This window comes from Seriola aureovittata, chromosome 19 (genome assembly GCF_021018895.1).
Source record: "Seriola aureovittata isolate HTS-2021-v1 ecotype China chromosome 19, ASM2101889v1, whole genome shotgun sequence".
NCBI classification, from domain to species: domain Eukaryota; kingdom Metazoa; phylum Chordata; class Actinopteri; order Carangiformes; family Carangidae; genus Seriola; species Seriola aureovittata.
In genome coordinates, this window is record NC_079382.1 from 12,704,397 (window position 1) to 12,726,652 (window position 22,256).

The 22,256-nt window shown below is 38.5% G+C and overlaps 1 protein-coding gene across 1 annotated transcript in view; it reads left to right on the forward strand.

The window, feature by feature from the left end:
• Nucleotides 1-19,388, forward strand: part of fig4a (FIG4 phosphoinositide 5-phosphatase a) — a 47,501-nt gene extending 28,113 nt beyond the window's left edge. The window contains exons 17-24 of the mRNA XM_056404844.1: nt 718-856; nt 2,198-2,256; nt 3,244-3,391; nt 3,668-3,751; nt 5,588-5,786; nt 11,773-11,858; nt 13,828-13,902; nt 18,230-19,388. Coding sequence (XP_056260819.1) covers nt 718-856; nt 2,198-2,256; nt 3,244-3,391; nt 3,668-3,751; nt 5,588-5,786; nt 11,773-11,858; nt 13,828-13,902; nt 18,230-18,407 — 968 coding nt within the window. The 3' untranslated portion in view covers nt 18,408-19,388. The remainder of the gene's footprint in view (nt 1-717; nt 857-2,197; nt 2,257-3,243; nt 3,392-3,667; nt 3,752-5,587; nt 5,787-11,772; nt 11,859-13,827; nt 13,903-18,229) is intronic.
• Nucleotides 19,389-22,256: the final 2,868 nt, after the last annotated feature.

The following is a 22,256-nucleotide window of genomic DNA, read 5'->3' on the forward strand; positions in this document are numbered from 1 at the left end:
TTTCAGTCACATCTCTTCTACACCTACATCAGCAGACGGAGTTTGGTCATTGTCATCATGTGACACAACACATAATAAGAGGTGGATGCATCCACCTCCATCCCCACCATCTCCATGACAACTGAGCAAATTCTGTCCACCTATGATGACTGTGAGAGCTAGCTGAAAGCTCAGGAAAAAGCTAATAAAAGGACTTTGTGTTACTTTGTGGAATACGAACAGAATGCTTCTGAACGGTTTAGTCAGTCAAAGATGAATTGGTTTATTCACGGCACAGACTTGATATGTGTTGGGCTGCAACTAACAATTATTTTACTAAGTAATTTTCTGTGTATTTTCTTGCTTAACCAATTGATGATTTGATTCATAAAATGTCAGAAAACAATAGGATTTGTTTGTTAAAATTACCTAAAACCAAGATGTTTTCAGATGACTTGTTTTGTCTGATCAATGGTCTAAAACACAAAAACAATCACTTTAATATCACATAAAACTAAGAAAAACAGCAAAAATTCACAACCTGAGAAGCTGGAAATTTGGACAATGGTATTTTGACAATATATGCAATTAAAAAAGATTCATTGACTAATTGTTTTAACATCACAAGCGACAAATGATGATGTAGAAATCTAGATTTTTTTTTAGCATTTTACTGTGTATTATACCTTTGTGTTTCACAATGTTTTTGTAATTATTGTTTCCATCTTGCTCCTCCAGATGCCGACAGACAGGATGCCATCAACCTGTTTCTCCAAGTCTACCAGCCATCGGAGTCCAAGCCGCACCTATGGGAGCTGCCCACTGACTTCTACCTGCATCAGAAGAGCACTATGGCCCTCCCCCAAGACAGACGCAGGTAAACACTCATACACTTACAAATACACAACCACCTTCTGTACATACATGCACAAATCTAAGAACCTACCTACACACAGCCAAACACAGAGACACACACAGAGGTTGGTCTTTCTATTTGTGAAGACACTCATTGACATAATGAGCCCCTTAACCTAACCTTAACCATCACAAATAAACCCTAACCCTAAACTCTTTCAGTTGCTCGGAATGTTGTGAAAGTTTCTTTGTGTTTTTTTTGTGCTGATTGAATTGCTCAGTGGGAAAATCGCTCGAAGATTAGCACCTGCTCTGTTGTTTCTCAATAGGATTTTTTTTTTCTTTAAGCCCAGGCTATACAAGTTTGCCATGAGTGCTGAGGTTGTTCACATGAGCATGTGGGTGGATTTTCATTTGATTGCTTTTGTGGTCAGTCCATGTAGTTACGATTGAGCCTCCTCGTTGCCTGGACAAGGGTCACAGAGCTTTGGCCTTTAGGTATAATTATATGTGTCATGCTCTTGAGGCCCTGAGGCTTCATTGCTTACCGTTCCAGCTCAATACAGTGTCTACATTACACTGCACCACTGCATCTAATATGAGATGGTAATTCCTTGCATTAAACTCCTGATTTCGGGTAGCTGCTCGGTCTACACTGAATGATGTAGGTGAGGTTTAAGAAAAAGAAAACAATTCCACAGAGAAGATGGAAAGACTTCCAGTGTTGCCTTCCTCCTCCCTGACAGTAGTATTAAGAAAAATATTACTGTTTTTTTCTCTATGTTACATATGTCATCATGAATAGACTAAGCTTCCAGTCTATTCATGAAGCTGTTTTTTACTTCAAGATGATGCGTTGTCTGTGAAATGCACATTTTTTGGTTTGGTCTGACCCACAGTAGCTCTTAGCATTTTCTGCATGTGTGTGGGAGCATACTAGTATGCATGTTGTTTGCTTTCCATAGTCTGAATACTTACATAAAAGTAGACCCAGTTTTCTGATACAGGCCACTAGTTTATTTAGCCACAATGGGCCTATGTACCTCAGCCTTTATTCCAAGAAATTATCATAGGCGGAACTGAATTCAATTCGGCAGCCACACACTGTGCTTTTGCTCTCAAACCCGTCTAAGTAGCACATCACACACTAAATCATAATCAGTGCATACACTCAAATTGGTCATATTGAATAAAACGCTGATGTATTCAGGAGTTGTACAGTAGGTGGTCCAGCCAAGTCAATTTTTATATCTAGGTTATGTGAAGTCGCAGAAGAGACATTGCAGACTGCAGAATAATACCTGAGTCAGTGCAAAGTTTTCTGTAAGGTTTCAATACATTTATGTATCTTGTCTGTTTCCAGCTACACACTGTGGTGGTCAGAGGGAATCCTGTCTTATCTTCCTGTTCCCTATGATGAAGGTATCTCTTTATTATATAACATCTGTAATAAATGTAAAATTGTAAACATCCATAATCAGGCATGGGCAAGATTTTAAGGGTACTACTACTTTTATTGATACTGCTTATCAATCCGGCACTTAAAAGGCACTCTTATTGGTCCTATCAGTCTGTGTCACAGTACTTTTTAACCTCCTCAGCCTGTGGCTCTCAGCCCCAAGGCCATTCATTTCTACTGAAAGGATAAATCTTTAGTCTATAGCCATGCTGGCTAGCAGCCCTGTGAGGAGATTAGGCTCAGCTGTGCTTTAAGCTGAATGCTATCATCACCGTCAGTCGTGCTTACAGCACAGCTGAGCCTTAGTAACTTACATGAAAATGTTGAAATTACATTTACTACCTCACCTTCTTTGTTTAGCTTGTAACCGTGCTAACATTTGCTAATTAGCACAAAACAAAGTACAGCTGAGGCTAACAGGAATGGGTGTTTGGTCATAAAAAAATATTTTAATTGTAATAATAATTTTTTAACCTGTGCCGCTACATGAAAAGTCATAAGAATTCATTCTCAGTGCATCATTGGTATCTCTGCAAACTCTCACGGAAATCCATTTTTTGTTCTGTTATAGTAACTACTTCTGTCTAGACCAATGGTGGACCGACAATTAAAAGATATGTCTCCCTTTGTGTGACCTAATGGCTGGATGGTTAGGGCGACTTCCACATGGGCTCAAATGCCTCAGCTATCCAAAAAAGACATAAAATGGCCAAAAAAAAAAAAAAAAAGATATGTCTCGCAGTGCAACGTTGTGGCTCTCTGATGATTGTTTTAAGTAGTGTTTGTTCAACAATGGAGCTCAGGCACAGAGGAATAAGCCACATCAGGCTTTTGCAACACAGGCTTTTTCATGGGACATGTTGATAAAATATCACCAGCCATATATTTTATTTATATGGATTAATACCCTGTAAAGCTTGTCTTGCCTGTTTGTTGCTGTATGGATGCAGTCCCCTGTGAGGACAACATGAAGAAAGTCGAAGTGAAAAGAGTGAGCCGTTTTGATGAGAGTACCGACCTCTACACAGAATTCTTCAAACCTTATGAAATCACCTCCTTTGATGACACATTCTGCATCGCCATGACCAACTCCGCAAGGTGAAAACACAAATACAAAAACCCTTTAGACAGAAATTCTGGCAATCCAAGATTTTGTTTAGGGACATAAAAAAAACAAAGGTTGGTGATTGTAATATACAAGCAAAGGCATGTTTTTACAGCTAAATACAGTGAAGTTATTGGTTAAGCGTGGCTGAAATGTTTCTGTCAATGAACACCTCACTTAAAGGATGTAGCAAACATTCATTAGCTATTATTGCAATGGTACTGCCGGATGTCTGCTAATGGGTTTCCTTCTATTTTGTGTTCATAAAGGGAATTTATGCCCAAGACTGTAGGGGTGGATCCAAGCCCATTCACAGTTCGCAAGCCAGAGGAAACAGGGAAATCAGTGCTCGGGTGAGTAAATCTAAATCTAAGCCAATACACATGTCCACATTTGCTATGTTTTGGTAGGTAGGTATATATATATATATTTTCATTTTTTTGATGCAATAAATCCTATGTCACTGCGACCTCATACGCACAACCTCATTTGACACTGTGTTCTCACTCTGTTCTCACAGCACTTTGTCCATTTTTCCTGTCTTTGTTTATAGCACACGGCACTGAATTCACCAGCGAGCAACCTTGCCTGTGTGCGTCTGTGCGTGTGTGTTCGCATATTTCTTTTTATTTTTCTTTTTTTTTTTTAAATCACTCCTGCACACACATACTATTGTAAAATGAGTTATTTCTCTTGGTTAGAAACCTCATGTGCTGGTGGCTCTTTAATGCACAGCAAAACGTGACCACCACAACACTACACCTGACCACCCTAATGTTCTATACTGCTTCAATGTTTTGCTTGAGTACTTAACTCTTGAGGGAGCCTTCTGCTATTGTATTTGTCTGTTCGCCTTGTGAAAAATACAGTATGTGGCATTTACGACTGATTTGACTCACTGACTTTGAACTTCAACACATCACGTGTGCTTACACATACACACACAGCCATCTATTCATCCATCTTTTTAAGCCACCTATCTTGGTCAGGTGACTATGGCAACATGGTGAGTAGAGAAAACCAGAGGTCCTTTTTCCCTTCAACATTTTCAGGCTCCTGGAGTATCACCAGATTCTTTCAGGCCCTGTGAAAGATGCAGTTCTTTTTGGTCTCCTCTCCTCTGGTTATGCCAGCGCAGCAGAGGGTCCGTTATTATGAGGTGCTCTTTTCGATGTGAGGGAGCAGTAGACTAGCTAACCTGTACAGAACCTTATTTGAGCTTGACTGCTAAGTTTCGTTGTGCTCTTCGGTTCAACTCTCTCTACAACAACTAGTTGATTAATCGATTAGTTGATCAACAGAAAAATAATCTGCAACTATTCTGATAATTGATACATTTTTTGGACATTTTTCAAGTTAAAATGTCATATATTTTCTGCTTTCAGCTTTTTGTTTGTGTTATCAAGAGCTTAAAACAATCTTTAATGATATATATTGGCTGTTCCTCTTCCCTTTTTTTTTCTTTTTTACGTCAAGACAAAAAAATCAACAAACTTGATAAGGATAATTTAAATATGTATATTAAAGAATTGTGACTCAGGTGTGTAGTGACTGCATTTGAAAAAGTTTTTAGTGGCCTCTGCTAGACTTCAAACATATCTTTGGCATTGCTGTTCCACATTTTCTTGTTACTTATTAGATTTCAATAGGATATTACAAGCCAACATATTAGCTTTCACATTAACTTTCTTATTCCACTGAAGTGAGCACTGCCTAGAAATGATCATTAGTATCAAAACAGCAGGGTACATGCCCACACTGCCATGCAGAAGCAAAAACCCTGGAGAGTATGGACTGGTTATGGAGATATTGAGTCACCATTTGGTGATTCAACCAGACTTTTCTTGGTAGAGGTGGGAAAAACTGAGCTCAAGTAAGATTATATTAGAAGAATCAAGGGTGCACTCAGATGTTGTCTGTAGAAAGATCTAAGTTCTCTCTGATTATTGGGTAGCAGAAAGCTAGTTTCAGTAATTAGTCTAGTTTTATTTAGGGTGGAGTTGTGAAAGGACATGGTGCCATTGCTGCTGTGATGTATTATTTTAAATGATGAAGTGTGGTCTCTTCAAGGAGAAATACAAACATTCTCTAAGTTTACATTTGAATTAATTAATTGAACTAAATCTATGAGCTAATTGTGTGTGTTTGTGCATATGTTAATCCGTCTGCATGTGTGTGTATGTTGGCAGCAACAAGAGCAGTAAGGAGGAGACGCTGCTCCAGAGGAAGACTGCTGCCAGTGCACCTCCTCCCCCGAGTGAAGAGGCCATCTCCAGCACATCAGAGGACGACTCCGAGGAGGACCGTGACGATGAGGGATCCGTGTCCCAGCGCTCCACCCCGATCAAACTGCTAACAGAGTCTGGAGAGAGCACTCGTACACAGGAGGTATGAAAACACGAAGTTTAACGTTTCAAGGAGGAATTGAAAAGACAAGTAAAACCAAATAAAAATTTGTATCACCTCAGAGACTTATTGTTTAATGTGGAGGGAAAACAGCAGCCTATCCAATCAGATCCTCTAATTAGTCAAGGTTATATAACCTCCTCTAAGGACCTCAGGGAAATGTCATCACATGTGATCATGCCACCTGCTTGTATTTTGGGCCTCAGAAGCATTTTCCTTTCCAGTTGGAGTATGTCACCCTGATTGTTTTTTTTTCTCCTCTCCACCTCCCGGCTTGAGTCTCCCACAAGAAATTAGTTCTGTGTTTCTGTTTGCGTCAGACAGAAGAAAAGACATCAACCTAATCAGCCTCATCACCAGCATGGCTTTGTGTTAATGCTGGTTTCAGGGTGATTAAAATAAAAGGTGCCTTATGCCATTATTCCTTCCTTTCTCAATTTCCTCTGTCAGTACTCTAATATCATCTCCTCATCAAATATTTCATCAGGAAAGGAATTATCGATGCCTACATGCTGGTTGAATGTAGTCCATGATTTTGATGCTCTTGTGGATGAAACTTAGATGACATCAGTGATCGAAAATAAACCTTATTCTATACACATAATTTACACATAGCATGCAGAGAGCAGCTTCATATGTGTTCCCTGTGTGACTTATGTTCTTGATCTAGCCTGAGTTACCTTCACCGGTAGATCTGTTCTTATGTAAAATATTAAAACTAAAATCCACAATCTTTTATAAATATATCATTTTATCCATTTGTGTGGTGGCTATTACTGAGATTTGTGCAAATTTTGTTCTGTTATACTGCTTCCCTTTCAAGATCCAGTTACTGCCTGCCTAGAGCAGGAGGAAGAGAATTAACGAACTAAATTAACTTTCTTTGTTTAATTCAGTTTTGATCTCTATCACGTCTTTCTGTCTTGATTTTTGAATGCTAGTGAATGAATGAAAGTAAAAACACCATCTGAAACATAAGCATTTTTCCTCAAATCAACATGCCCTTTCTGGAGATTCTTAAAAAGCATGCCTTGTATCCTGTGTCTGGCATGATCAGGATTTTGGTGGGAATTGATAGAAACATTACTTATTCTGTGTTACTTTCATGGGAAATGTAGCAGAATGGTCTGTTCTTCTATGGCTTCCTCCCCCAAGGCCCAGGTATCATTAAAGCCTGTATGTAGGACATGTCCTGTGGGATTTGTCTGCTTTTAGGGCATCAGGGGATATTTGGTCACCTGCAGGTGTCATGCCTGCTGTGATTTTTTGATTGCTCATTGAATGCCCTCTTTGGGTTTTCTTGCCAAGGTTGATGGTAAGGTCCAAGTCTGCCTCTACAATGTGAAGACATATTTATGGGAAGAGATTTACAATATGCTTTTGTACAGTTATGGTTTCAGACTCTCTCTCTCTCTCCACACTCCAGTCTAATTCATTTGCCAAAAAGAGAGAGAAAGACAAATCACACAATAAACAAAGTTAAAGTTGAATCTGACTGATACCATTGATATATATATATTATTTTTAATTTGCTTTAGATGTCACAATAATATCATTATTATGAATTCTTTTGGCCACTATAGTCGTGTAGTGAAAATCTGATATCCTGACAGCCCACTGAGTATAAAGTCAAATATTTACTCTCTGTTGTCGGCCTGTTTTAATCTCCACCAGCTGCTGAGGGAAATATCTGGCCTTTGAGCAGTTAATCAGCCACTATGTTCACCAGCTAGCCGCTAGCAGCTTGCCTGCTACGTCTAGAAACTAGGTTGATGAGAGCAGTGAGAGTGAACACAACAGTAAAGTGGCTGCAAAACAAATGAGCTAGAAGACACTGAAACACTCTTATGAGCGTTGTCTTTCATATTACACATAGTTATTTGATATATTGTTAATACGAAAATATATTAGTGGAGCATTAAAGTTCTCTGGCATCAAACTAGTGGCCTCAGTCTCTTTGCATATGACAAGGATCCTTTTTACTGATTTTGAGTGTCACAGAGTAATGTAGGAAAAAAATTCTACACTCCTCTGGATGTCATTTTTTTAACCACCCACAACTATCAGATCTTATTTCTGCTTTCATAACTGACACCTCTGATCATATAGCTCACCACGTGCTGTAATTTATATGTAGAGTACAGTATAGGCATGAAGAATGCCCAGGGTCAATCATCACTATATCAGTATCTATTTCATGCCCCAGGTGGACTGGTCGTACGTTTGCATCTCCTTTTGACCCAGATTCAGTTCCACAGTGGTGAGAAGGAGCACATTAATCAGCACAGATATTAGGTCAGTGTGTCAAGAGGATCTATCAAAAGCACCAGGAAATGGCTTCCTCTTGGAATTTGTCAGTTTATAAGAACCGTCTTAGATAGTGCACAAGGAGCCCCCAGTGATGAGTAAACTGTTGGTCACAGCAACCATAATGTTACTGTGGTTACAAGCATCATTTACAGCCATTTTCACATCAGCAGGAGTGAGGTCGCTCCCTCCCTGCCCGCACTCTGTGTCCTAATTTACATCAGCCTCAATCAGAAACAGTTCCAAAGATGACTTGACCAAGTGCCTTGTTGGCAGTCGTCTTACAACCAAGCAGATCAGTGAAAGAATTACTCGCAATCCCAAAAACACCAGGGGATTGTGGGTAAATCAGTTCTTTGTGCATCAGATGGTGTCAACTCTTTGCTTGGCATCACTTGAGTGCTTGTTCAGCTCCTGCTGTTCAAACACAATCCCCTTCAGTGCTTTGATGGAGGGACTTCATCTTCTGTAATGATGGCAGTGAGAGGTGAAATTTTAAAAGCTGTTCATGCTCACCCCTCTATCAAATGGATTGTTTTTTTAGCCACATGGGAAATTTGGTTTTAGGGGTGTCACTTATTTTCATTATTACACCTCAGATGTGAAATTTTACACTAAATATGAGTTACAATCTGAAACAACATAATGCACAATCCATGATTGAAAAGAAGCAGGGAGAACTGCTACAATCTCAGAACAAGTAACATAAATGTTCTCCCAATGCGTTTCAGTGAATAAAATGTGTGTTGTAGAAAACACTTTTATTCAAAAATAGTATTGTTTTGGTAGTGGTACTTCTTCTTTTACTTCTCCTTCCTATCTTGAGTTTGGAATAGAACCATTTCTCGGTTCCCATCTCTGTGACTACTGTATGTTTTGCCAGCCAGAACTTGGTTCTTTGCAGCTGGCATTCATCACATAGATGGGTAATGAAGACACTATTAATTGGCTTTATAATTTTAGACAGTCAGAAAAAATAGTTTAAATTACCAGAACTGTTTCCAACGTATCATTTTTCAAAAACCCAGTTTAGCTTGATTTAAACTGAGAAGAGAATCTGGATGAGCAATTTTAAAAGGACCGTTTTGATTCCCTCTTCCCCCTTGCTCCATCCATCTCTTTCCCCTCCTGATTTATGGTGTATTTTCCATAGGTTTTCTCTTCTCTGTTCTTCTCCTTGAGCACTGAGCTGATCATGAATATTTTGCGCTGGACAGCTAGCTCACGTGTCGGGTGCACACACTCACTCTCATGCGTCTCGTGTTGCAGCCTCCGAGCCTGTCCCTGAGAATGGATTGCCAGGGTGCCGGCACAACACAAAACTGTTGAAATATTTAAACATCAGATCATTACCACGTTTGCCATGTAATTACACATACACATTTCATATTCCTCCTCAATACTGGCATACGTGTGCCTGCTTAAACATGGACAGATTTGCAATGTGTGTGGGTGTATGTGTTTATACACTCGTCTGTACACTAGATGCCAAATGAATGTGTGTGTGTATGTGTGTGTGTGTGTGTGTGTGTTCCCATGTAATCTCAGTTTGAACCAAGTGTTTTTGTGATGCTGTGTGTGTGTGTTCATAGCGAGCCCTCATTCGTTCTTCCCTCCCTGCATCTCAGATCAATACAAATTCAGGGAAAATTCAATGCATAATGTCGAGCTTATTGCTGCGGCGTCAGAAAACATTCAAAGAGAAGAATGGCACAGCTGACTACACTAATGGCCGTGCCGTTACGTAACAAGCTTCTCTTTAGGTTTATGGAAAGACATAAAATAGACGTCCAGGTTTCCTAGATTTGTTCAAGAACTCCTTTTCCTGAAGAGTACTTGCAGAGCCTTTTCAACAACTGGATAGTAATAAGTTACTAATAGTAAGGTTAGTCTACAACTATGAGCCATTACATGTAGGGCAGGAAAGAATGACAGTATATACTGTGAGACAACAGGTTTGAGAACAGATAACATGCATTTACAGACTCTCTTCGCCACTACCCCGTGCTTTATTCATCAAACATTTTCAGCTATCTTGCCTTCATCAGGGAGGTGTCTGAGGCTGTTTTCAGTTTCCTTACATCTGGTCCATTGATCAGTTGTATGACTGGTACATCACCATAGATACCAAATATATATTATATTATATATATTTATTTATGTATATACTATATATAATATAATAATATATAATATAATAAAAAAAATAAACTATAATAAAAAAGGTTTCAGTTTTTCCCAGTGTTTATGGTTGACGCTGCAGTATTCAGATCATGCTCAGTTGTTCGGAGATGGTCCCATGCCAAGAAAACACTCACAACCACAACATGACACCATCCCCACAATCTCACACTTAGACACAAGGGAAGACGGATTCATGCTGTTTACATGAGATTCATCAGACCAGATAACGTTTACCCACTAATTCAGCTGTCTGGTTTTGGTGAGCACGTGTCCACTGTGGCCTCAGTATCTTGTTCTTATCTTACAGGAGTTCAATTCACCATACTCTGCTTCAAGGTTCAACAAGTTGTCTTTTCAGAGTAGTCTTCCCATACACCAGATCATCATCAGCCTTGTGCTTGGTAGGAAACAGCTTAAGGATGGAGAAAAGAAAGAATGTAGGAGTATATTCCCACATGAAGATCACATACAAACCAGTATAAAAAAAAATTCTGAAATAATTTTTATAAATTTTGTCTTATTGCAGTTTGATAACTTGTTTTCTAAGAAAATGAAAAATTTAACATAAGTCATGGCATGTCCTGCTGTGGAAATAATGCTGTTCTAATCATAACATGGCCTCATCATGAATTATCCTTGATAATAATTTTCATTTAATTAATTAATTGTATTTTCTATTGAAAATGCAATAGGAAATATTTTATTCTACTGTTTCATATATTATGCAATAGTATGTTTCTTTTTTACCAGATCAGAGCCCTAATCATAGTGTACCGCCCCTGGTCATAATTTCATAATTATCTGACTTGATTTAGCCACTGATTATTTTTGACTCATGATTTATTTGTAATTTCCAAACTCACTCATTTTTAATGACTGAAAAGGTTCTGATTACATAATCTTTTACCTTTTCTTCTCTATGAAGTAGAGGTATAGTTTTCCATTGCTACTTTTTTGGTATTAATCCATTATAAGTGCTCAGTTGAGTATTAATTCAATATGATATTGTGAACATCATGCTCTTTTGCCTCTGATATTAAGCCTTTTTTGAATCTGTCATCTTGAACTGTCTGACCTTTTTAATCTGATCTTTTGTTTATTATGATTGTCATATCTCTACTAACTCTGGACACTGCGTGCAGAAACCCCAGGAGGGCACTACCCCTCCACATGAAACCACCTCATCAGACACCAACAATCAAATTATATTCAAAGTTGCTTAAATTACACTGCTTTGGCCGTCCTAATTAGCGAATTAGTGGTAGAGAAGCAGCTGAACCTGATGACCTGAGGCGCAGCTACTTGATTTGCTGAAGCTGGCTGTTAACAAAGAGCTTTACCTGAAGTGTTTCACTTTGTATAGTTCTTAACAGTGCTTTTGAGGTCATTGTTAAATCTCCTGTAAAACCTTTTTGTGTTTTTCTGTCTTGCTCTCATGGACCTGTAGCTTCTTACATTTTCCCTCTCACCTCTTCAGGAGCAGCAGCAGCAGACCGTGAAGGAGCCCTATGGACTCAATCTGGCCAAGTTTCCTGCTGAAAAAGATCTGCTCATTTACCAAAGGTAATACGGCACACACATGCACACATATATTACGTCGATATTAGAATGAATGCACACACCTTAGAATGGTTAACGACAGTGTATAGGGCTTTTTATGGTCTTTTGAGTTAGGACATTTAAGTTACTACCATAGATAATGTGGTAGTAATTGACCTTTACAGTACAGCTCTAATGGATGAGAAACATATTTAATGACATACGATTAGTAGTAAATACAAAGTACAGCTGAGACGGAGTTTTGCAGGTATTTAGTCAAAAACCAAAGTATTAGAACATCCATCCACTAGTTGTTGAGATCCACACCACATTTTCGTGCATTAAAGTCTACTGTATAGGCTGCATGAAATATGAGGAAGGTGATTGATGGATGTTGTAAGTCAGAAAAAGTAACACACACACAATTCTGGGTTCATTTTTTGTCATTTCTCAGACCTACCAACTGGTCCTGAGGAAAATACTTTCCTTTTATTGTTATTGACAACTTTACCCAGTGCCCAAGACAGAAAGGGGAGGAACAAGCAGTCATTGTCAGCAGTCCCCTCAGGTTGACATTAGGTCATTTTACAAAAGGGACAACTCTACCCTGCTGTGTGCATCACACTTCTGACCTCACTGCTCTTTGTCCACCTCTCCCTTCCTGCCACCCCTGAGATTTCATTTTGTCTCTGTCCTTTCGGTTTCATTCTGTCCTTTCTCTCTGTATGCTCCCAACCATGTTGATGAGCCACAGTGAATAGCCCTTATCAGGCGCTGAGACTGAACACAACTATCTGTTCTTTGGATACGAACTGCTGATGTGATACAGTGTGATGCATTTGATGAAGCTTGAATAGCTTTTTTTCTCCCACGCAGCTGTCCTAAACCCACAGAGGATAACTGGCCCAGTGTATTATTTCAGTGGCAAATGTTTGGCCATGTCTTTCAGGCAATATTTTCATTTGTCCAAGTGAACTTTTTACTTTTGCAAATGCACATATCAGTTGATATACTACTTAAAATGTGGCATGATTCAGTTCAATATTCAGTTTTTCACAAGAAAAAAGAAAAAATTATAATAAAGTGAGTCAAAATAAACATAGTTATGGGTAACAAAAATGTTCTTTTTCTTTCTTTATGCTTTTAATTATCTTGTGTTGCCTCAGACTTATCCTGGGATCCATTCATGGGCTCTGAAAATTGCAGTTTTAACAACTGCCAAAATGTGTTCGAGCAAAAGAAAAAAAAAAAGAGAATTTCTGTCAACTCAAATAGAGTTAGTGTTCTACGCAACAACAATAAATGAATTTATTAAAAGCAGCTTTTTGGATTCGCTTGTATCGCCCTGAGATGTCTCTGTTTGATGCTGGTTGTTTGCTCCTGCAAAGGAATTAATGCTGCAATATAAAGACTTTTATTTCTTGAGTTTGTGTCTCATCTGATAGCAGGCACAGAGGAGTCAACAAAACAAAACAAAAAAAAAAAATTCAACCTGCAGTGAACAATGTTGTTCATATCCTCCCACTGTAGTGGCACATAATGAAAATTAAACTGCATTCATTATTGAGGCTAGAATTTGGAACAGCTCCAAAGATGTTAGCTGTAGCCATAGTGTCGCTAATCATTGCATTAATATTAAAAATCATAAGCAAGAGCCAGAGGGGAACTCTCAACTATTGCTTGTGTCTTTACAAAAAAAAAAAGACCTATGGGAAGATTTGAGATTTGATGATGATGTGCTCCGAACATTAGAGTTCTCACCAGACATGTTTAGCTCATCTCTGAGCATTTGTCTCAAAGAACAGACAATAAGAAGCTGAAATTTAACGGGTGTTTTAGGAACAAATTACACTGTTACGCAATTATATTCTGTTAATTGCTCTTCATATGATGACGGTGGCAGGAGGAAGTGGCAGAGACAATCGCATCTAGAGTATTGGCTTTTTTTCAGGAATATTTTTCATGTTTTTTGTTTGTTGTTTTTTTTCTGCAGGTTTGCACATCTGGGCGAGAGCCAGCACAAAGTGGAGAGAACTGAACACATAAACCTGACAAACATCATCTGTTTGTGAGTAAAACATGTGACAAATTCACCCAAACACACAATGAAATTAAAAAAAAAACATATGCCTAAACTCAATAATTCTCACTTACATGTGATGTTGAGCGCTACAATGCAATATCGGTTTATTGTTATAATCCGACCCCTTTTAAATACCACTCAACATTTCCAGCAGCCTTGGGACAAGTGAACACAGTTGCTTGAACTAAGTGGTCTCCAGGGAAGCTGTGCGCAGTTTAATCTTCATCTCTTGTAACCAACCACTCTTTCCTTACTTCTTGTCACCCCTGCTGTTTTCCAGTCAGTCCACTCGAAACCCTGCTGCTCTCTGCAGCCATGACCTAGCGAGTCACAGACAGTTTTTTTCTCTTCAGTCAAAATCAAAATTCAACCATATGTCCGAAGGCAATGTGCAGCCAAAATGACGCCTGAGCGTTTTTTTTTCTTTTTTTCTAGCTTCAACTTTCTGACGCGTACACAAAGACAGCATTTTTAGTGACAAGATGCCTCATTGGGATTTCTCTTTAAAGTGTATTATTTTGTAATATTTATTTCTTCGAACTTCTTTCAACAGAGATATTCTTCACAAGAATAGTGTACAGATAACTAACCAGACTGCTCAAGAAAAATAACGCTCTGAACCCTTACTCAAGATGAGAGATGATTGAGGGCTTTTCATGGAGAGGCAGCAGAGGCACGAGAGGAAACTGAAGGGCTTGTTTTATTGTTTTGCTCTAAAAATACATCCAGGTTGCCAGACGGAGTTTGCAGTTTAACTGCGTGCATCATAACTGAATGGATCGGAAACTGAAATTGTCGAAATGACACCTCTGCAGAATGGAAAAATGGTAAATAGACGGCAAAAATATATCCACGTGGCAGTGTTTTGCTTCATGTCATGCTGCACTTTGCAGTGTGAGAGCACAGGTTAAAGAGAGAGAGAGAGAGGGAGAGTGCAGGTGAATAAAAAAAGATTTCAGAGTAAACCAAGACGACCATTCAGGTCAGAAGGTTTTCATAGACAGCTAAAGGTCACAGGAGGAAAGGTTGAAGGTTGTGTTTAAAAAAAAAAAAAAAAAGTAATTTTCTGACTCTTTCTCTCCAGGAATACTGATCTTCTTCCATTTATTATTATGGAGGCCACTGTGCTCTTGGGAACCTTCAACGCAGCAGACATTTTTGTAGCATTTCCCAGATCTGTTTCTGAGCTCTGCAGGCAGTTCCTTTGAGCTCATAGCTTGGTTTTTGTTCTGATATGCATTGTCAGCTGTGAGATGTTATATAGACAGGTGTGTGCCTTTCCAAATCATATCCAATCAAATGAATTTAACCGCAGGTGGACTCCAATCAAGGTTTAAAAAATATCTCAAAGGTGATCAAGAGTAACCTGAGATAAATGTGGCTCAGTAAAGGGTCTGAATACTTACGCCAGTGAGAAATTTCAGTTTTCTGGGGTGGGTTGAAGGAATCCAATGTATGTTGGATGAAATCTCTCAGATGTATTTTGTAACCTTTGACTCTCTGTAGAGTGCTGCCTTTTTAGAGTGAATACATGAGTCTTTGTGGTTCTCTTTGAACACATGACTTTATTTTTAAATAGAAATACCATTTTTGATTTAGGTTATTATACGTCACACAAAGATGGCAGACATAAATTCAAGAGCAAGAGCAACTTCAGTCAGCTGGGAATCTTAACATCTTTTCATCCTTCTTCAGTTTGCATCTTGTTTGCAACCTTGTCCACCTATATCATCCTCACCTCTCATCGCTCTGGCCAGTCATTAGTCCAGTCATCCATTGCAGTCGTCCTCATGTTAGGTACATAGGGTCTGGCAGGTGTGTCTGTTGTGTAACGGTGCTATTCTAAGGTGCTGTTACAACACACGTTTCAACATGTTTCACTGACAGGAAAGTCTGTCTCCCCCTGTGTAGTTCCTCTATTGATCTACTGGGCAAAGGCAGAGGTTACTTAATTATTGGAGGTAAAAATGGAAAGGGATATGAACACTGTGGCAGATTCCTGTTGAGAAGAATTATTGCAGTGTGGTGATTTGGTTCTTCCTTAAATTATAATTAATGGACAGTTAAAAAAAAAAGATTGCTTTCTTTAAGGTATTCATGTGTAATCGAAGTGTCTGTCTAGCTGAAATCAAATGTTTTATACATTTTTTATTGGGCATAAATTATGATCATCACATTCTAACATAGCAGCGAGCAAGTCAGCAAGATATGAATATGTTGTCAGCTCAGATTATAAAGAAGGGTATAAGAAATTTTGAGATTCAGCTTACCTCCAGTGTCACATGCGTTTTGCAAATATTTCACATCCTCTGCGAGTGTAAGCCTGTGAGAAAACGTTTTTGGAGCTGGGGGATCCCCTGCTTTCCAGCTCACATCAATTGAGATGTCGGCTGGCTGTAATGATAGTCTGCCAGAGCTGCTGAGATTTCAGCTGTGTGTCAGGAGCCACCACTAGTCAACAAACAGACACAAAACGAGACTTGTGTGTGCTTAACAGACAACGTAGCGTGGCCCACTGACCATTTTACTGAAATACAGAGCGCAACTGCAGAATACACATTAGACGCACATGTGGCCTTCAGGGTTCATACAGTTAAAATTGTACCCTCATTTGCATCATTCTCTCCCACACATGTACTGATACGACCTGCTCACGAGTTGGCCTTTAAAATGTCCATTGTGCGCTCCAGCTCTTATGTTCTTTCAAGTGGTTTCACCAGAGCACATTTTGGCTCCAACATTTACATAAGTGCTTATTTAAATAGAAGTGTGGAGATTGACCTTCTTAATAAAATCTATTTGATAGCAATACAACTTTCAAATTGTGCTTGAGTCAGACATGTTTTCACCTCACACATTTTCACAGTAACTACAACCAAATCCATTAATTACTAGTAAAGCGTTGTATTTCTTTAAGTAAGTACTAATTATTTTCTTCAATTAATTTATTTGTCTTCTTTTTCAAACGTCTCAGTCAATGTTCATCAACTTGAAACCATCATAACTGTCCTGATTTCTGATGATTGATCCTTCATGGTTTTGTCGAGCCATTTTATCTTCAACTCTTCACAATATGTAAAGCATTCTATTGTGCCTAATATTCAGATTTCGCCATGAGCAAAAAAACCCAAAAAACCCCAAAAACAAACTGGTATGAATTCTTCTCCTATTTTCCATATAGATTAATTTATATTGACCCTTCGACCCTTAGTTGACCACTCCATTATTACTTACTGAAATAAACGTATATATGCTGTGTGTAGTTCAGGTCTTTTATAGAGTGTCTTGCAAATCTGATAAAAGGAAAAGAACAAAGTTTTCACCTTTTAGGTTTGATGTGTATTGCAGAGTGAAGTCTCGAAACTAGGAGACAGTGAATCAACATCATTTGTGCTTCATTCTGAATGAGGTGCAAATTGAAAAATGTTTTGGCACAGAAACACACTACTCTACTTCCTCCAATGCTGGAGTAGATCTTGGCAGCATCAAAGTGGGTTCCCATCCACCTGGTTTTATATGCATTTTCAGTTTCTGCATAAAAAAAACTTGAGTGGAAACACTGCGAATTCCCAAGAAAATTCCCTTGAAATACTGAAAATGTAAACACAAACGTGATAAATGATATGTTTAAGCCCCTTTGAGTGGTTCTCTCAGCTTCTCGGTTGCTGTGTGTTGGTGTCCCTTGGGCCCAAATTGGGTCGATTGGACCCGGTCATACTAGCTTTAATTTACATTAAACCCTTAGTTGAAGACTCCATAATGACACTTACTGAGCTCGTAATTCATTTCAAGGCTTCTTCGATCTACCACAGCCTCTTGAGCCAATCATCAAGGAGGTGCATCTTGTAATGCAGCCATGTGTCAGAGCAGCTTTTCACTGGGACCTCAGCTGCTGTTGAACTGGCTGACTGAATAGATGACCAGACAAGCACGTGGTTGATAATGCACCCTTAAGATGATGAGACATGCTTTAGAGTATAGCTTCTGCGAAAATATGAGTAATTCTGCTGTAAAAAGCCCCATCTGTGCCATCCTCTTATTGTTTCCATTAACAGCCCTCTTAATGACCTGCTCTCCCCAGCAGCGTTTCATAAGGTGTTAGTTGGATTAAAACAATTTTTTTATTCCTTAGTGCACTTCTTGATTATCTTGTGATAGCTATAGATAGTAATATTTTTTCCCTGATGTTAAAATAATTAAACTTCATGGCTTGTTTTTTCTACTGCTACGCGAGTTGTCTAAAATTAATTCTTCACTACATCCACCATTTGAAACATTCCTCTCTCCCTCTGTCTTCTTCCCTCACTCTCAGAGAGCCAGTGTCCTGCTTTGCAGAGGACAGCATCTACGCCGTTTCTCCTCCGCATGCAGACAGAGACAGCCGAGATGTGTTTGAGAGCCACGTGATGACAGGTCAGGGCCAGGTGAGGGCGCTGTGCAGGGACGACATGTTGATGTACAGGGAGTACGTCAAGAACAGGTACATGTGAGACACAGCTGACATGAACCAGATCTCTGTTACCATCATGCGTGTCGAGGATGATCAGCTGTAGTCCAACACGACATTCCTACTTTAAGACTCTGAAGGTTATGGCTTCAAGTTTTTTCTTTGTAACTACAGGACAGAGCAAATAGATAGTTTCTTGCCTAAAAATCCATTTTGCTTCATCTACCCACCTCTTCAAATGTTTCTTATTTCTGCCTTATTTCTGGAGAAGACTATCCATAATGAAGATAATGGTTCATAAGCAACCCACGTATCCTGTACTTGGACTAAACTAAATGGGTTGATTTTTTTTTTCTTTCCTTTGTGTGTTTTAGTAGCTTCAAATCTAATCAGTTTTTTACTCATTCAGACTTTGCCTTAACAGGCTGCCTTTATGGTTCTTTTTATTTTTTGTTTATGTTATTTTCCATCGATTTAAATTTTTAATTGCAAATCTTTTTAAAAAGTTTATTTAACTATATATGTACAGTATATTTCAAAAATGTTAATTGTTTTTGACCCAAATGTTTGGAACCATTAGTCAGATTGTAGGTCCAAAGATTGTAATGACTACTTCTCTAAAATCCACCTCAGATGTGAGTTTTGATTTTCCTTTTATTCATTTTGTTAAATCCGTTTCATGTCATTTGAGCCTTTAAAATCTGTTTAAAAAAGTCTTGACATGAATACATGTTTGTTTGTATATTAATTGAACAGTGTTACAAAATGCAAGTCATACATGTACTGTCGATCCATGTCCAGGTCATTTTTTTTTTTTAAGATCATTCACTTTTTCTGATCATATTTTGAGGAGTGCACTGCACGCTTTGATTAAAACCTGGATTTTTAAACCTGAGTAAACCACATCACTGATACCTTTTTATTAAACCCCATTCTTAGTTTACAAAACTGCACACTGATTTTGTTTTTAAATGTCAGCTAATTATTGTTTATAACACTTCTGAATTAAACATTTATTTATTAACATGGTGTGAGAGGTTTGATTGCTGTTGCCTATAAGCAGATTTCTACTCTTTTATTTCTCTCTCTTTGCCTTTCTCTTTCTCTGTCTGAGCTTTGTGGTTCTTCGCTCTTTTGTACATGCAAAAATTGAATCTAGCCTCTGTAATTGTTTTGTCATCTCTCCCATCTCTCCTCTGCTGTCAGTTCCTCTTTCTCTCAGTCCCTTTTCACCCATTATGCGCCCTATTCACTTTCCCTCTGTCTATCACACTTTCTCTTTCCTCTCTCCTCTCTCATCCTCTGTCAGTACTCAGCTTTCACCCACAAGTGTCAGGAAATGTGATGAAGACTGCCTTTCCTGCCATACACACACACACACGCATTCAGTCGGCACACCGACTAACCACTGGTCTCTGCATCAGTGCCTCGTGAGCCTGAGGAGGGCGGGGAGCAGGGGAGGGGTGCTGCAGCATGTGATGTGATGCCGAACGGCAGGGGAATTAAAGAAAAATAATGTTTTCACTGTCTCTAAAATCCAAGTGGAGAGGAGGGAATATGGCATTCACCCTGTAGCACTATCATTACAACTGGAGTGCTGAGAGGTGTTCAGAGTACACTACAGATACCTTGTAATGACACGTGTCACTTAAAGTGAGGAAAGCCACTCAGGTGACTCTAGTGGTTTTCTGAGAAGGGATTTTGTTTGGAGTTACTAGAATTTGTGCCATGAATCTTCAATGTTTTGGGACCATCAAGGGTCTTTGTCCATAAAGGAATTTCATGTGATTCCAGAAAAAACATCAGTAGTTAAAATTTTCTGAAAATTTGGCAAAAGTTCTTACACTGCACACACCATGTACACGGACAAATATTGCCTCTATTGTTTCCGCTGTATTGGTTTACCATCACCCTACAGGTTTGTATCTCTTTACCAAGTCTTATGATAAAATTCTGCTCACATATGGCTGCAAAGGGGAGGAAAAACTCATGCATCACAAAAAATAAGGCCTGTATTTTAATACTATTTAGTTCCTTTTTATTTTGCAAGGAAACTTCTGCAGTGGGGTCAGCTTTTAAAGGCTTAAACAACAGGCAACTAAAGGAAGGACCTCTAGTACATAAAACCATAGCTTGAATTGTAGAAATACTGAGTCCAAACCCCCCAGTGTGAACCCCAACCACCCAAGAAATTTTTCACTAGACATTCAGTTTATATGTCTTCATAAGTCTATGTTTTCCGACTCAGTTTGGATTGAGGACCCATTATGGGTGGATTCCAACATGACCTCTTGACATGTTTTCCATAATTATTCCAATTAGTAATGTTGGCTCAAAAACATAAACAAAAGTTTGTGATCTGAGATGATTTCCAGAGGTTATATGCCCTTTTAATGTCTCTGCCTCCACTGATTGTGATTGTCTAATATAGACATGATAGTGTTTAATTACATATTCATGACTTTTAAGTCCCTGGGATAACCTAGATTTAAGAAAAAGTAGATCTCACTGTTGTATTTACTTGTAATATTTTCTCTAAATTTTATCTCCTTACATGAAGATCTGAATACACTGCTGGGAAATAAAAATCTGGAGGACAAACATTGAAAACATAAAAAATTTTACATTATTTTTTTTCTAAAATCAGTCACAGTCACATTGACTCTTAAAAATATCTGGATCTACCTTAAAAAAAAAAACTCACTATGTCTAATTTGTAGCCATAATTGTAGAACATAAACTTTTCTTCAAGTTGTTGAATTGCTCAAATTCTCATAAACAATACTGAAGATAATAGCGCTGTCTCCTCAGTGGTGGCCCTTACAACTAAAACAAGCTTTTGTGGGTATGATTTCAAAGCTTTATCAGTAATATATCAAAGCCAAAACGGATTTTTTTTTAATTTTAAAGCATCTTTATGAACCATCACCTGTGTTGACAGCCAGCAACTTAATTTCTTAACAGTGTTCAGAACTCACTTTATTTGGGCCATTAGCCATTAGCAGTTTTTTAGCAGATGTGAATATCATAAAATCGAAGTCATGATGACATCTGTAGCAAGGCAGGTATGGTAGGTAGTCGGTCAGACACATTTATCAAATGACATAACTGTTTCTTTCGTGACGCCTTTTGTGAACGGTCTGCTCATTTTGTTTTCCAGGAGTGATAGTGTGTGAATACATGTAATTCTTTTGTAAGAAGTAGGTCAAGTTAGTGAGTAAATTGAAGTGTTTCGTCTTCACGGTAAATGTGTCTCTGTAACGTCTCTGTTTAGGTGTCAGAGACACATTTCTCACTCCATTTTCTCCCAATACCTCCCTTCTTACATTCTTATCTGATTTCTTCAAATTTTGGCACAGAAGTTTACTTCACTTCAGGGATGAACTGACTAGAATTTGGTGGTAAAAAGGTCAAGGATCAAGGTCACTGTGACCACACAAAACATGTTTTTGGCCATAGCTCAAGAATTCAAACACTAATTCTGACAATATTTCACACAAATGTCTAATTGGATAAAATAATGAAGTGATGATATTATATATCCAAAAGGTCAAAGGTCAACTTCACTGTGACATCATAATGTTGTGCAAAAACACTTTTTTTGGCCATTATTCGACACTGTAGTTCAGGAGCAGAAGTGGCCATATTTCACAATTGGTTGGGCACTGAACTGGTGACACTAATCTTATGGGTCTTCTGTGCAGCTTGGTTGAAGACGTGTATGAATGCATTTATGCTTTTGAATTCTTAGCTTTGCAGCAACATCCACATTTGAAGCAATATCTACTGTCATGGCTACAACTTTGTGCTCTATCAGATTCAGCTTTATTGGCCAAGCATGTGAACACATGAAGGAAGTTGTCTCAAATCAATTTTGTTTATATATTCCTAT